This window comes from Nematostella vectensis, chromosome 10, assembly GCF_932526225.1.
Source record: "Nematostella vectensis chromosome 10, jaNemVect1.1, whole genome shotgun sequence".
Lineage (NCBI taxonomy): Eukaryota > Metazoa > Cnidaria > Anthozoa > Actiniaria > Edwardsiidae > Nematostella > Nematostella vectensis.
Genome location: NC_064043.1, coordinates 4,180,216 through 4,191,309, shown reverse-complemented (window position 1 = coordinate 4,191,309; position 11,094 = coordinate 4,180,216). Strand labels below are relative to the sequence as shown.

Below are 11,094 nucleotides of genomic sequence, written 5' to 3'. Positions count from 1 at the left end.
CAAAAAAAGCAACAACAAAGGTAACAGAGAGAGCTTACAATCAGGCAATCTTGAAAATGTTTTTGGGGATGGTGCTGTCAGAGCCGTAGCAGGCCACGTAAGATTGGGGGGGTCACAATCTAGAAACGTTAAGAAAATATTGCGGGGGTGGGGGTATGCACAGCCACGCCCCTTCTAGTCATTTCCTTATATATATATAATTTTTTTTAAGTATTGGGAGGTCACATGCCCCCAGTGCGCCACCCCCTGCTACGGCCCTGCATTTTTCTGTGTGTCCTTTTTATCGCCAGTCCTCCATCGCTTTTTCGGGAAAGGGCGCTAGGCCTTTTTAACATCTTTCTGTATACACCTATTTCAACCGAAATATCAGACATGTTGACATTTATATTCCATCAAAGCTATGCCAATGGAGAGCTTCCTAATGACTGGCTTATAGCAAGGGTGACCCCGGTCTATAAAAAGGGCGCGAAGAGCGATCCTGGCAACTATCGACCAATTTCGCTAACATGCTTGGCCTGCAAAGTCATGGAGCATGTAGTTCTAAGTCATCTAAACAAGCACCTTGCTGCGCATAACATTATATCCAATCTACAACATGGTTTTCGTGCAGGTTTTTCCTGCGAGACGCAGTTAATCCTAGCGGTACATGACTGGGCTTCGATCCTTAATAAACATGGCCAAGTAGATGTTCTTCTGTTAGATTTCCAAAAGGCCTTTGATAAAGTTTCGCACTCGAAGCTACAGCAAAAGCTTAAGCTCTATGGCATCTCCGGAAAGACTCTGTCCTGGTTATCTGCTTTCTTAACAAATCGTTCGCAGTTTGTTGCCGTCGATGGTGCAAAATCTAACGCGGTACCCGTTACATCAGGTGTGCCCCAGGGCACCGTCCTCGGGCCAACACTCTTCCTCCTATTTATCAATGATATTGCTGATTCTCTAGATTCACAGATGCGGTTATTCGCGGATGATGCCATTGTCTATCGCCAGGTTGACTCGGTCGATGATCATCAAGTCCTTCAACGTGACCTCGACAATCTCTCTGATTGGTCTGATACCTGGCAGATGGCCTTTAACGTCTCCAAATGCCATCTGTTATCCGTCGCTAACAAACGCAACCCAAGCCTGCATGAATATGAGATTAACTCTCAAATACTATCTTCTGTTGACTCCCATGATTATCTGGGCGTGCGCTGTTCTCGCGACCTACGATGGGGGAGCCACTGCTCTAAGATCGCAAGCAGTGCTAGCAGTACACTAGGTATAATCAGGAGAACCCTTAAACCATGCTCAAGAGAGGTTAAAGAACGTGCCTATATGACATTAGTCAGGCCTAAACTTGAATATGCCGCCGCTGTGTGGAATCCGTACACCACCAAGGATGTTTCCCTCCTCGAGCAGGTACAAAAAAGCGCCGCGCGATTTGTAACTTCCAACTACAATTATAAAGCCAGCACTACAGAAATGGTTGAGTCTCTAGGTTGGGACACTCTGGAAACAAGACGCCTCATGCTGCAACTATCAATGTTTTTTAAGATCAAAAACAACATAGTCAAAATCCCATTCCCGACAAGCATCCAAGAGAACACAAGAACATCCAGAAGGACAGATATAAGCTATAGACAGTTGCAAGCAAACGTAAATGCGTTTGGCATGTCCTTCATACCAAGAACAATAAGAACTTGGAACTTGGTATCTGGCGACATTGCGGCCCTGCCATCCTTACAGCTCTTTCAGGCCGCCGCCTTGCCTGCGTTAAGATCCAAGCAGGCCCCTGGCTATATGCGCCGCCTCTAGCCAGGGTACACCATCCCCCCTTTGCGTTAGCGAAAGCTATAAAAGGTTATAAACTTTAAGACTTTAAGACTTAAGACTTTAAGTTGCCCACTCGAGAAGCTATGGGCCGCTTATTTTCATGATACCCATGAATCACTGCGGGTTATGATACACAGATTTTTCTCCGAATGCAACCACATTTGAAATAGGTGCATTTCAAAGAAAATTTTACGGAAATTTTGTGTTCGATATCCTTTGAAAGTTCCCGCAACTAGAATCTTGTGTTTGGTAAGTGTCATCTTGTGGTAAGTGTCATCTTGCGGTGTTTTAATTGTCTAAGATGACAGTTATTTCAAGGCGCAACAGGCAGTGGGTTGCAGGGGATAATTAGTTACCCCCCCCCCCCCCCCACCACCAAAAAGAAGTAAACAATATACACAATTGCTCATTGTTATTGCAGTTCATTACATTTCTGTGTTAATTTCAAAGAATTTCTGGTCCAGATGGACAAGAGAGTGCGAGGATCGAGTTGAGTTCGATGGCGAGAGCCTCGTAGTCATCCACGCGGATCACGTGATCAAGGCTTCCCTCCGCAATCTCCAGCAGCTCTGCTACGTTGACGTCAGGCCCAATTCCAACAGCAATAACGTCGACTTTCTTTTCCTGGGATCGTGAAAAAGGGTTAAGATCCAGAAAAAAAGGTGTTTGTCTTCTGCGGGACAAGGGGTAATGGGTGCTAGACGCAAGAGTTATTGGCGGTGCAACGGAAGGGTCTTCCAACCTTGATATCCTGGATTCACCTTACCTTAAGTGGTTTCATGACGTCTTTATATGGCAAACTGCCCTGGCTAGTCCGACCGTTTGTCATGACAATCAGTACATCAGGGACGTTTTCCCTGTCCCCTGCGCTGTTCGTGAACAAGTCGGTGATCGCCACCTGAAGGGCGAAGTCTGTGCGCGTCTTTCCGCCAGTGAATTCGATGTCGTCTATTTCTCGGTTGATGTCAGCCGCTTTTTGCGAAAACCTGAAACTTATAACTCGACTTGCACTAGAACTGTACGCTATCAATCCAAAATGGCTTCCGTTTGTGGAGATCTTCATTCTTTCAACAAGGGTTTTTAGGAAGGTTTTGGCGATGTTGAAGTGTCTGGGGCCAACGCTGGTGGAGCGGTCGAGGGCGATGCCGATATCCAAGGATTTGGGGCATGGCTTGGCAAGGTAAGGGATTTCTGAAAAGCACGATGACATCAAAGTTTGTTAAGTGAGCAGTCAAGTGCTAAAATAGTTATAACAAATACGCCCATCTACATCGAGAATAGTATATAAAGTGACTTGAACCTCCAGGGCAGCCGTAGAATTCCAGGCGCAACGAGATATGGCTATGCCAGGTCAGCGGTAGAAGTCTAAGCATGCGCACATTTGTGATGGGTGGGTCGAAAGAGTGCAAGACAACGCTTCCTCTGTCCCTGTTACCAGTGAATATCTGTACAAAAAAAAAACAATTCAATGTTGGAGATATTCGGTATTTCTGTGTATGTGTGACGTGAAAATCGAATAAAGTAGTTGTAAACCGAAGTGTTTCATAGTACTACACTTTTTCACTATTACAAAAATTACAATTTAAAGGAACTAAGCTACTTTAATTTGTGATTGTTTTACCACATCTTTGCCGTTGTGCTGATAGGATGAGAAGACACTCCCGTCCTGGCTGTACTCCACCCTGTAACTCGTCACCCATTGGTTGGCGTCCTTGCGGCCTTGTGTGGCGATACGTGTCACTGTCTTGTACGACTTTAAGTCAAGCTGGAGCCACTGAAAACAAAAGGGCACGGCACATGTATTGTGTGACATTCGAATGATGACGAACTTATGTGGTGATCAGTGTTATTACCGAAACAGCATAGCAAAATATCTTTCTTCAGAGCTTATTTGCTTGTGTATGTCTGCGAGGCAATCCTGTCTTTAATTAACTAGTTTCTTTCCACGTGGCACACCTGTTTGTTGTCGTTATGCTTAGCAGCCCATCCACCGCCTCTCCCGTCACGTGGTACAAGATGAAGACGAGCGTTACCAGCCTTCAGTGTCACACTATACTCCGATGATGCGCTGAACTGAGAGTCCTTGATTGACAAGCACTGGCAACCAAGTGGCTTCACGCATTCAGGTTCTGCTGGCGGCTCAAATCCATCAGTACATCCGTAGAACTCTGCGCGCAAGGAGATGTGGGAGTGCCAGGTTTGTGGGTGGATTCTGATAAAGCGAGCGATGACTGCGGGGCTGATCACGTGACTGACAATATGGTGTTGATCCGTATTGCCAGTGAAGATCTGTGTTGGATAATGCAAAAAAATGCAAGAAATCTTTGTAGCTGCAGTAATACACCTACAGATGGTTATTAAATTATACATTCATATGCTAACGTAGTTTTGGCTACATACATGTGTTTTCCCATTTTGTTTAAACGCGGTGTACAACGCCCCGTCCAGACTGTACTCGATTGTGTAGCTCTTCACCCACTGCGCTGAGTCCTGACGGCCTTGAGTCGCAACACGGGTTACCTTTGTTGGATGAGTGAATTGAAACTCGAGGTACTGGTACTGATCATTGCTTCCTGCTGACCAGGCCCCAGTCCTTCCATTCCCGGCCAAGTGATGTAATCGTCCGTTGGAGGCTCTGTGTGCGGAATTCGCTTGTGATGACGCCGTTATTTGCTGGTCTGGTAATATGATGGCGCTGTTGCATTCGGGAGGTGTTGGTACAACGAAGCCTTAAAATACACAAAATAGAAAGTATAAGGCTTTTTCAAAGTTAATTTGCAGGGTAGATTGAATGGCCGATTTGTATCTAGTTTGCAGGGGCTGGTCCAGGAGCTCCAAAAGGGCGACACAGGGCGGGACCCGTCCGGCCCACCCCTAAATCCGCCCCTGGTTTCTGAGTCCATGAATTCGTATCACCTTTAGTACAGCCGTAAAGCTCCATTCTTATTGAAATGTGACCGAGCCAAGTGTGCGGATGAACCCGGAGGAGAAGTGCAAAAATAGTCGGCTTCAAAATGTGCCCAACGATGGTATTCCTGTCTTTGTTTCCCTCCAGAACCTAAATAAGAAAGAAAAAGGGCAACAGAAATTCATCGAGAGAGAGTTTAAGATTATTGGGTCCATTCGGTTTATTATAGTGTACCTCGTGGTCGTTGTAGGGTGTGAAGTAATGCCCTTGGCGCAGATTACTAGATAAAGTGTAGCTCGTGACCCATTGGTTATGGTCCTGACGCCCTTGAGTAGCTATTCGCGTTACCATAGTGACGCTACCGAGGTTCACTTGGAGCCATTGGCTGCCATCATTGGTTTTGGTTGACCATGCGCCAGAGAGACTTCCTTGTTTCTTGATGTTGAGGCGTGCGCGCGCAGCTGTATAGTCCTTGTTCCATTCTGAGGATGCCGTTAGACCAGAGTCTGGGATGTTCTTGTTTTCTAGTCCAAGGGCTGTTGTACAGTTTTCCTTTGGCACCACAAATCCTGAAAAGCACAATTAACTTAGAATTACACTGGTGATTTCCGAGAATCTGTCCTATCAGATGTTCCCTTGATTCAAAGTTTTTTTTCCTTTTTCATTTTAATATGAAAATGAATGAAAGGTAAAACATGTATTCTACCTTCTTTGCAGCCGTATAATTCTTGTCTTAAGGAGATTCTCGTCTTCCAGGTCTTGGGTCGCGTGCGGACGTAGCAGGCGAAGATAGGAGTGACAAGATCGTGTAGTACAACAGTGTGCCGATCATCATTACCACTCAGCTCCTGTGTTAGAGGAAATAGATGAATAATTTTTATTAGGTACTTCAGAAGTGTCTCGTTAAAAGAACTTACGTTTATGGACGGTTGTTTATAGTACTAACCGAAATGCTTGCTCCTTGTTGATAGAATTCCCAGAATACTCCATCTCTGCTGAACTCCAGTGAGTACGTCTTGACCCACCAATCCGAATCTGGTGTTCCCTGTGTAGCCACGCGAGTAATTTTGACGATATTGAAGAAGTCCACCTTGCACAAAAAAGTTACATTGTAGATAAACACAAACTTATCAGGGGAGTTTTTTTTTTAGAAAACAGGTTACTTAATAGCATAGAGCAGGGCTTTTGAAAAAAGATTCGCAGTGTGAAGATCCTGTTGTTCTTATTACACGAGTATATCATTAACACCCCACAAGTATATTGTTTTCATTTGTAAGTCTATTTTTCGTATCCCGTAAGTCAATTGTCCTTTCTCGTAATTCTATTGTTCACATCCGGTAGTCTATTGTTCTCATCCCGCAAGTCTATTGTTCTCATCCCGTACCTGTAACCATTGCTTGTCGTCGTTATGCTTTGCTAACCATGTACTATAGCGGCCGTTTTGCTTGTAAAAGTACAATCTTCCGTTGCCTGCTCGATATGCACTGTTATACTCGGACGATGCTGTTATCTGGTTGTCCGGGATCTGTCCGGTTCTAAGTCCCATAGGAGACATGCACTCTGGTATGTTCGGTTTGTCGAAGCCTTCGGTACAACCATAGAACTCGGCGCGCATGGAAATATGGCCGCTCCAGGATTGAGGTCGGATTCGGACGAAGAGCGTAATGATTGCCGGAGTAATCACATGACTCACTACGTCATAGTTGTTTTTGTTTCCATCGAAAACCTGAAAGAAAGATCATAATACGTCTAGTGCAAATAGCACCCCATTGTAGGGGTAAGACGTTCTCTACCTTCAGTTTGTTGTTGACATCATTATGGAGGGTGAAGACTGCGTCGTCCAAGCTGTATTCCAGACTGTATTTTGTTACCCACTGAGACGCGCCTTTGCGACCTTGTGTAGATACGCGGGTTACCTTTGTTACTTGGCCGAGATCAATTTGAAGGAACTGGAACCCGTCATTAACGGAAGCCACCCAAGCCCCGTATCCGCCTGCCTGTGTGTAAAGCCGGGCATGCTGTGGTTTAGAGCCCGTGTACTGGGACGAGGCTGTCATTTGACTATCTTTCATGTTGATTTTAGATTGACATTGTGGGAAATCAGGAACTTGAAAACCTGCGGGTAACAAAGACATGTTTTGTAAAATCTGAGGGTTATGTGTAATTCTATTGTATTTTTTCTAAATGCATAAAGAAGCCATATCTTTCAGATACTTGTACACAAATCGTTACAGAGCTCATACCCTTAACCCCCTTCCCTCCCAGTCCCTTACCTTCATGGCATCCATACATCTCTACGCGCATCGCGATATGGCTCTGATATAGCATGGGGCATACCCGGATGTAACGCGTGATTATGACTGGCTGGAGAATGTTGACGTGTACATCATCTCTGTTTGTATTTCCCGGCATGCTCTTGCCGTCGCTGTACGGCTGGTAATAGGCATCATTAAAACTATATTCCAGTCGGTAAGACTTGACCCATTGGTTGGAATCTGGTCGGCCCTGGGTCGCCACTTTTGTTATTTTTGTCATCTTTTTTAGGTCGATCTGGAAATACTAATACAAAATAGACATGTTAATGAAAAATCATATGCGGAAATTTCAGAATTCTTCTATAGACAAACAGCGATAAACTTCCTTTAGAAAGAGTAACATAATGCGTACTTGTTCCATGTCATTATTCTTCGCCAGCCATGCCCCGGTGAAGGAAGATGTTTTTCTATTGTAAAGGCGACCCTGGGAAGGTAATGTGCTAGCACCGGATGAAGACGAGGCTGTGATACTCGAGTCCGCGATACTGTGGTCAGTCATTCCCAGTGGAGCTGCGCAATCTTCTCGAGGCACGTAAAACCCTGTAAGAAAGAATCGTGAAATTCATTTCTAGACGTAGCGACCGTTTTTCTGTGTGCAGGAGGCAAACGTTTTAATATTTTCTCTCTTACCAGATCTACAACCAAAGAATTCGGCTCGCAGGGAGATGTAACTGTGCCATTTTGTTGGACGAATGCGGACAAAACGCGCAATGATCGCTGGGACGACGTCGTTGGTTTGTACTGTAGAGCGGTCGTCATTGCCTTTGAACTCCTAAGAAAATTATAGATTTCAATTAAATCAAAACGTCAGAGGTAATTCGTAGGATGAGTCCATATCTACCGTAGCATACGACTGCCACACAATGAAATCCCGGCTGTACTCGAGTCTGTACGAGGTCACCCATTGGTCCGCGTCCGCTCGGCCTTGCGTCGCTACTTGTGTGATTTTCGCTGTTTGCATGAAGTCCACCTGAATCCACTGGTCCTTGTCGCTCCCTTTAGCGGACCAGGATCGGTCACCATTCAGTCGGCTGTTCTGAGGGTTTAAGCTTCCATAACGATAGGAAGACGCGGATATCTGCTGATCTGTGATCTGCCCCGTCTCCATACCCATGGCTGCCTTACACGGCAGGTCAACGTACTCGGTGCTCACGACTGAAAATAAAAATATTTTGGTTTTATTACAGCTTATTTTAATATTAACAAAATGTGTGCATTCCAAGATGAAATCTCACCATGTATAGAAACGGTCACCCACAGCAGCGGACCAATCAGATATCGCCACGTCATGACCAAACGTCTTTAGATAAACCTGATACAGTCACGTTACGTTAGACGATCACTTACACAATTGCACAAAGTAGTTTTTACCTACAACCACAGAGTCAAATTCGTACTTCGCGATGGTTTCCCAAAGAGTTTTATTTTTCTGGGGAGTTAAGTCGGGTTCTATCATAAGAACGACTAGTCAGCTTATCTGATGGATGAAGATGTCAGTCCTCAATTCGCCTGGTGTCTTCCGCGTCAAACGACGAATGATTTGATAAGGAAACATGCTCCTATTTATACGCGCATTGTTTGTTCTTCACTTGTGAAAGTCAACGAAAAAATCGCTGTGGCTAAAAAAACAGTTACGTAACCAGCGAGTTCAAAATATTTTCGATGGATGAACATCGTTCTTTAGGGATTGCTTGTTAGTTATGGTTTAAATGTAGTATGCCGCAAATTTACAATGAGTCGGAATTCTGCATATTCTTCAAAATATACTTCTATAGATAAGGACAAAGCTTTGCGTTTCCACCTTTTCTATGGCTTACGTGATTCATTTCATGTTTATTTGCATTTTCTTACCCATGCTTTTGCAAGAGAGAATTATTCATGCGCGTAGTTACGGGACGCGTTGCAACGTCGGCCAGCAAAAAGCAGTGTTTCCCTATTGCAGTTTATCTATACTTACTCACGCCGGTAAATCCACGCCATACGCCTACAGTGTGATCGTACAGATAAGTGATCGAAAAAAAAAAATGTCGAGCACATTGGCCGAGAAACGAACCTCGTCCAAAAAGATGAGTAGGAAAAATATAGTCCATACTTCAAGCAATTATGAAGATCTAAACGAACTGTACAATACAAAAGTACCGAAGGCACCCGCGCATTTATAGGGAGGCAATAACCAGGTTCCAAACCCTGTCTTGCGTGTGTTGCTATGGTAATTCATTTTTTTTTATCATGAATCAATTTCGTGTCCAGAGAGGAATAGATTGTATTACTTGGCGTGCTATAAAGCTATCCTAACTTTCCACTAGTGCTATATAAGCGCAAACTCGGCGCAAAGATTAATTATAATCACGCGATAAAATTACAACGTCTGTAGTTTGAGGTTTAGGTTAGCCTTATCCGCAGGACCTCCGCAGGCATTTCCCTTTTAAACACGAAGGCGCGGTATAAAAGGGCCTAAGCCCCGCCCACATTTTTCAAATGGAGAGAAAGTCCAATATGGCGACCATTAACGTTACGAGCCCAGTCAATAAAGAATGCCCCCAAATCTAATGATTTGATATCCAACGAATAAAAAAATTCCCAAATGAAAGAAAAGATATGTTTGATTTGTACTTCAAGCCTTTCTTGGCAGCGAGAAATGCATATTTGTCTTAGAATTCGTACATTTATGGCGCGATTTCAAATCTCCCGCCTTTCCCTTCGACGCCATTTTTGGTATGTATGCCTTCCCGACTCTCCTAGGGAAGGATTTGGTGAGCTTGGGCCCGCAATGACCACAGTCATTGCTTAGCAGTCTATCCTAAGGGATTATGCGTGCAATGGGGTACAAACAGAACTAAATTTTGCCATTCTTAGCGTGTTTAGAAAACATGTTTCGTGCAGCGATTTTGCCTCATTTCTTCGCACTTTTCTTGGCCGGTAGCATGATTCGTATTCCAATCAGACATTCGGGGAAATATGGAGAGCATTGTACTCTGGAAAGAAGCCCCTAAAATGGGGAAGAGGAAAGGAAGACAGGAAGAAAAAAGACATGCAGAAAATAATGTGTTTTTGTAACTTCTGTACTGAAAAATAGCGCACAACAAAGCAGGACATTAGAATTAAACATAAGCAGCAAACATCAGGTATAAAGTCAAGATACATCATATATCTATTTTATTATTCGTAAGTCACTTTACAGCTGTAGTGTAAGAGGACACTTAAGTAAAACTTATTCTAGTGAAACCATTATTTCTACTTTCTTGTTGCTGCAACAGGTGTAAAACAAAAATGCAAAGTGTTCCTATTTGCTGCTGTACATCTGTTCAAGAATTAACCAAAAATCCATAAAGTGTTTTCAAATTTACCTGATCAGGAAGAAAATTTGGTGTGGTGGGCAGGTCAGGGAATGTTGAACCCCCAGTTGACTTCTACTTTGACGAGAAAGTCAATTTGTCTTTATTATCTTTTTACCAAATTTAATAATTGATCAATACATGTTACCATGATCAGGCTTCGGCAAATGACCCCAGTTTCATAAGATATTTCAGCGGTATCCAGGGAGTGTGCAAGTGAAACTCTGATATTACATTATCTAGGGTGGTCATTACCTTGGGTCCTTTCTCTGGTGCCATCCTGCTGTTAGTACAGACTTCTTGATCCAGAACAAAAAGAAAGGCTAAGGAAATTTGTCAACTTACCCTCACCCTGATTAATTATAATCATGCGATGAAATTACAACGTCTGTAGTTTGAGATTTAGGTTGGCCTTATCCGCAGGACCTCCGCAGGCATTTCCCTTTTAAAAAAGGAAATGTAACGAGAGAAACGCGAAATCACTGTATTGGGCTTCCTGTGGAGCAAAAGGATTAAATCGTAGGGGAGCCCGCCCCCACTCCCTCACGTCCCAGACAACCCGAACCACAGGAAACCAAAACCCTTAGGGGCTGGGATGAGAAGGACTTCAAGGGACTTGGATAAGAATGATTACAAGGGACTTGGATGAGAAGGACTACAAGGGACTTGGATTTGTATTTTATTTACACTTATTTGATTATTTACTTGATACCCATGAAGCACA

General features: G+C 43.9%; 1 protein-coding gene across 2 annotated transcripts; it reads right to left on the bottom strand.

Moving 5' to 3' along the window:
• Positions 1-2,207: 2,207 nt before the first annotated feature.
• On the bottom strand, positions 2,208-8,569 carry LOC5504539. Of its 2 annotated transcripts, none has more exons than XM_032372873.2 (18): positions 8,407-8,569; positions 8,271-8,347; positions 7,877-8,190; positions 7,666-7,807; positions 7,388-7,575; positions 6,994-7,279; positions 6,514-6,836; positions 6,105-6,446; positions 5,667-5,810; positions 5,427-5,568; positions 4,955-5,289; positions 4,729-4,870; positions 4,213-4,541; positions 3,769-4,101; positions 3,434-3,586; positions 3,113-3,257; positions 2,579-3,003; positions 2,208-2,436 (listed from the first exon to the last, which is right to left on the bottom strand). In XM_032372873.2, the coding sequence occupies exons 2-18, from the start codon at positions 8,323-8,325 to the stop codon at positions 2,257-2,259; spliced, it is 3,978 nt and encodes a 1,325-aa protein (XP_032228764.2). In that variant the 5' UTR covers positions 8,326-8,347; positions 8,407-8,569; the 3' UTR covers positions 2,208-2,256. The 2 variants fall into 2 exon arrangements, with proteins under 2 accessions (XP_032228764.2, XP_032228763.2); XM_032372872.2 differs by having other exon boundaries at positions 8,433-8,569.
• Positions 8,570-11,094: the final 2,525 nt, after the last annotated feature.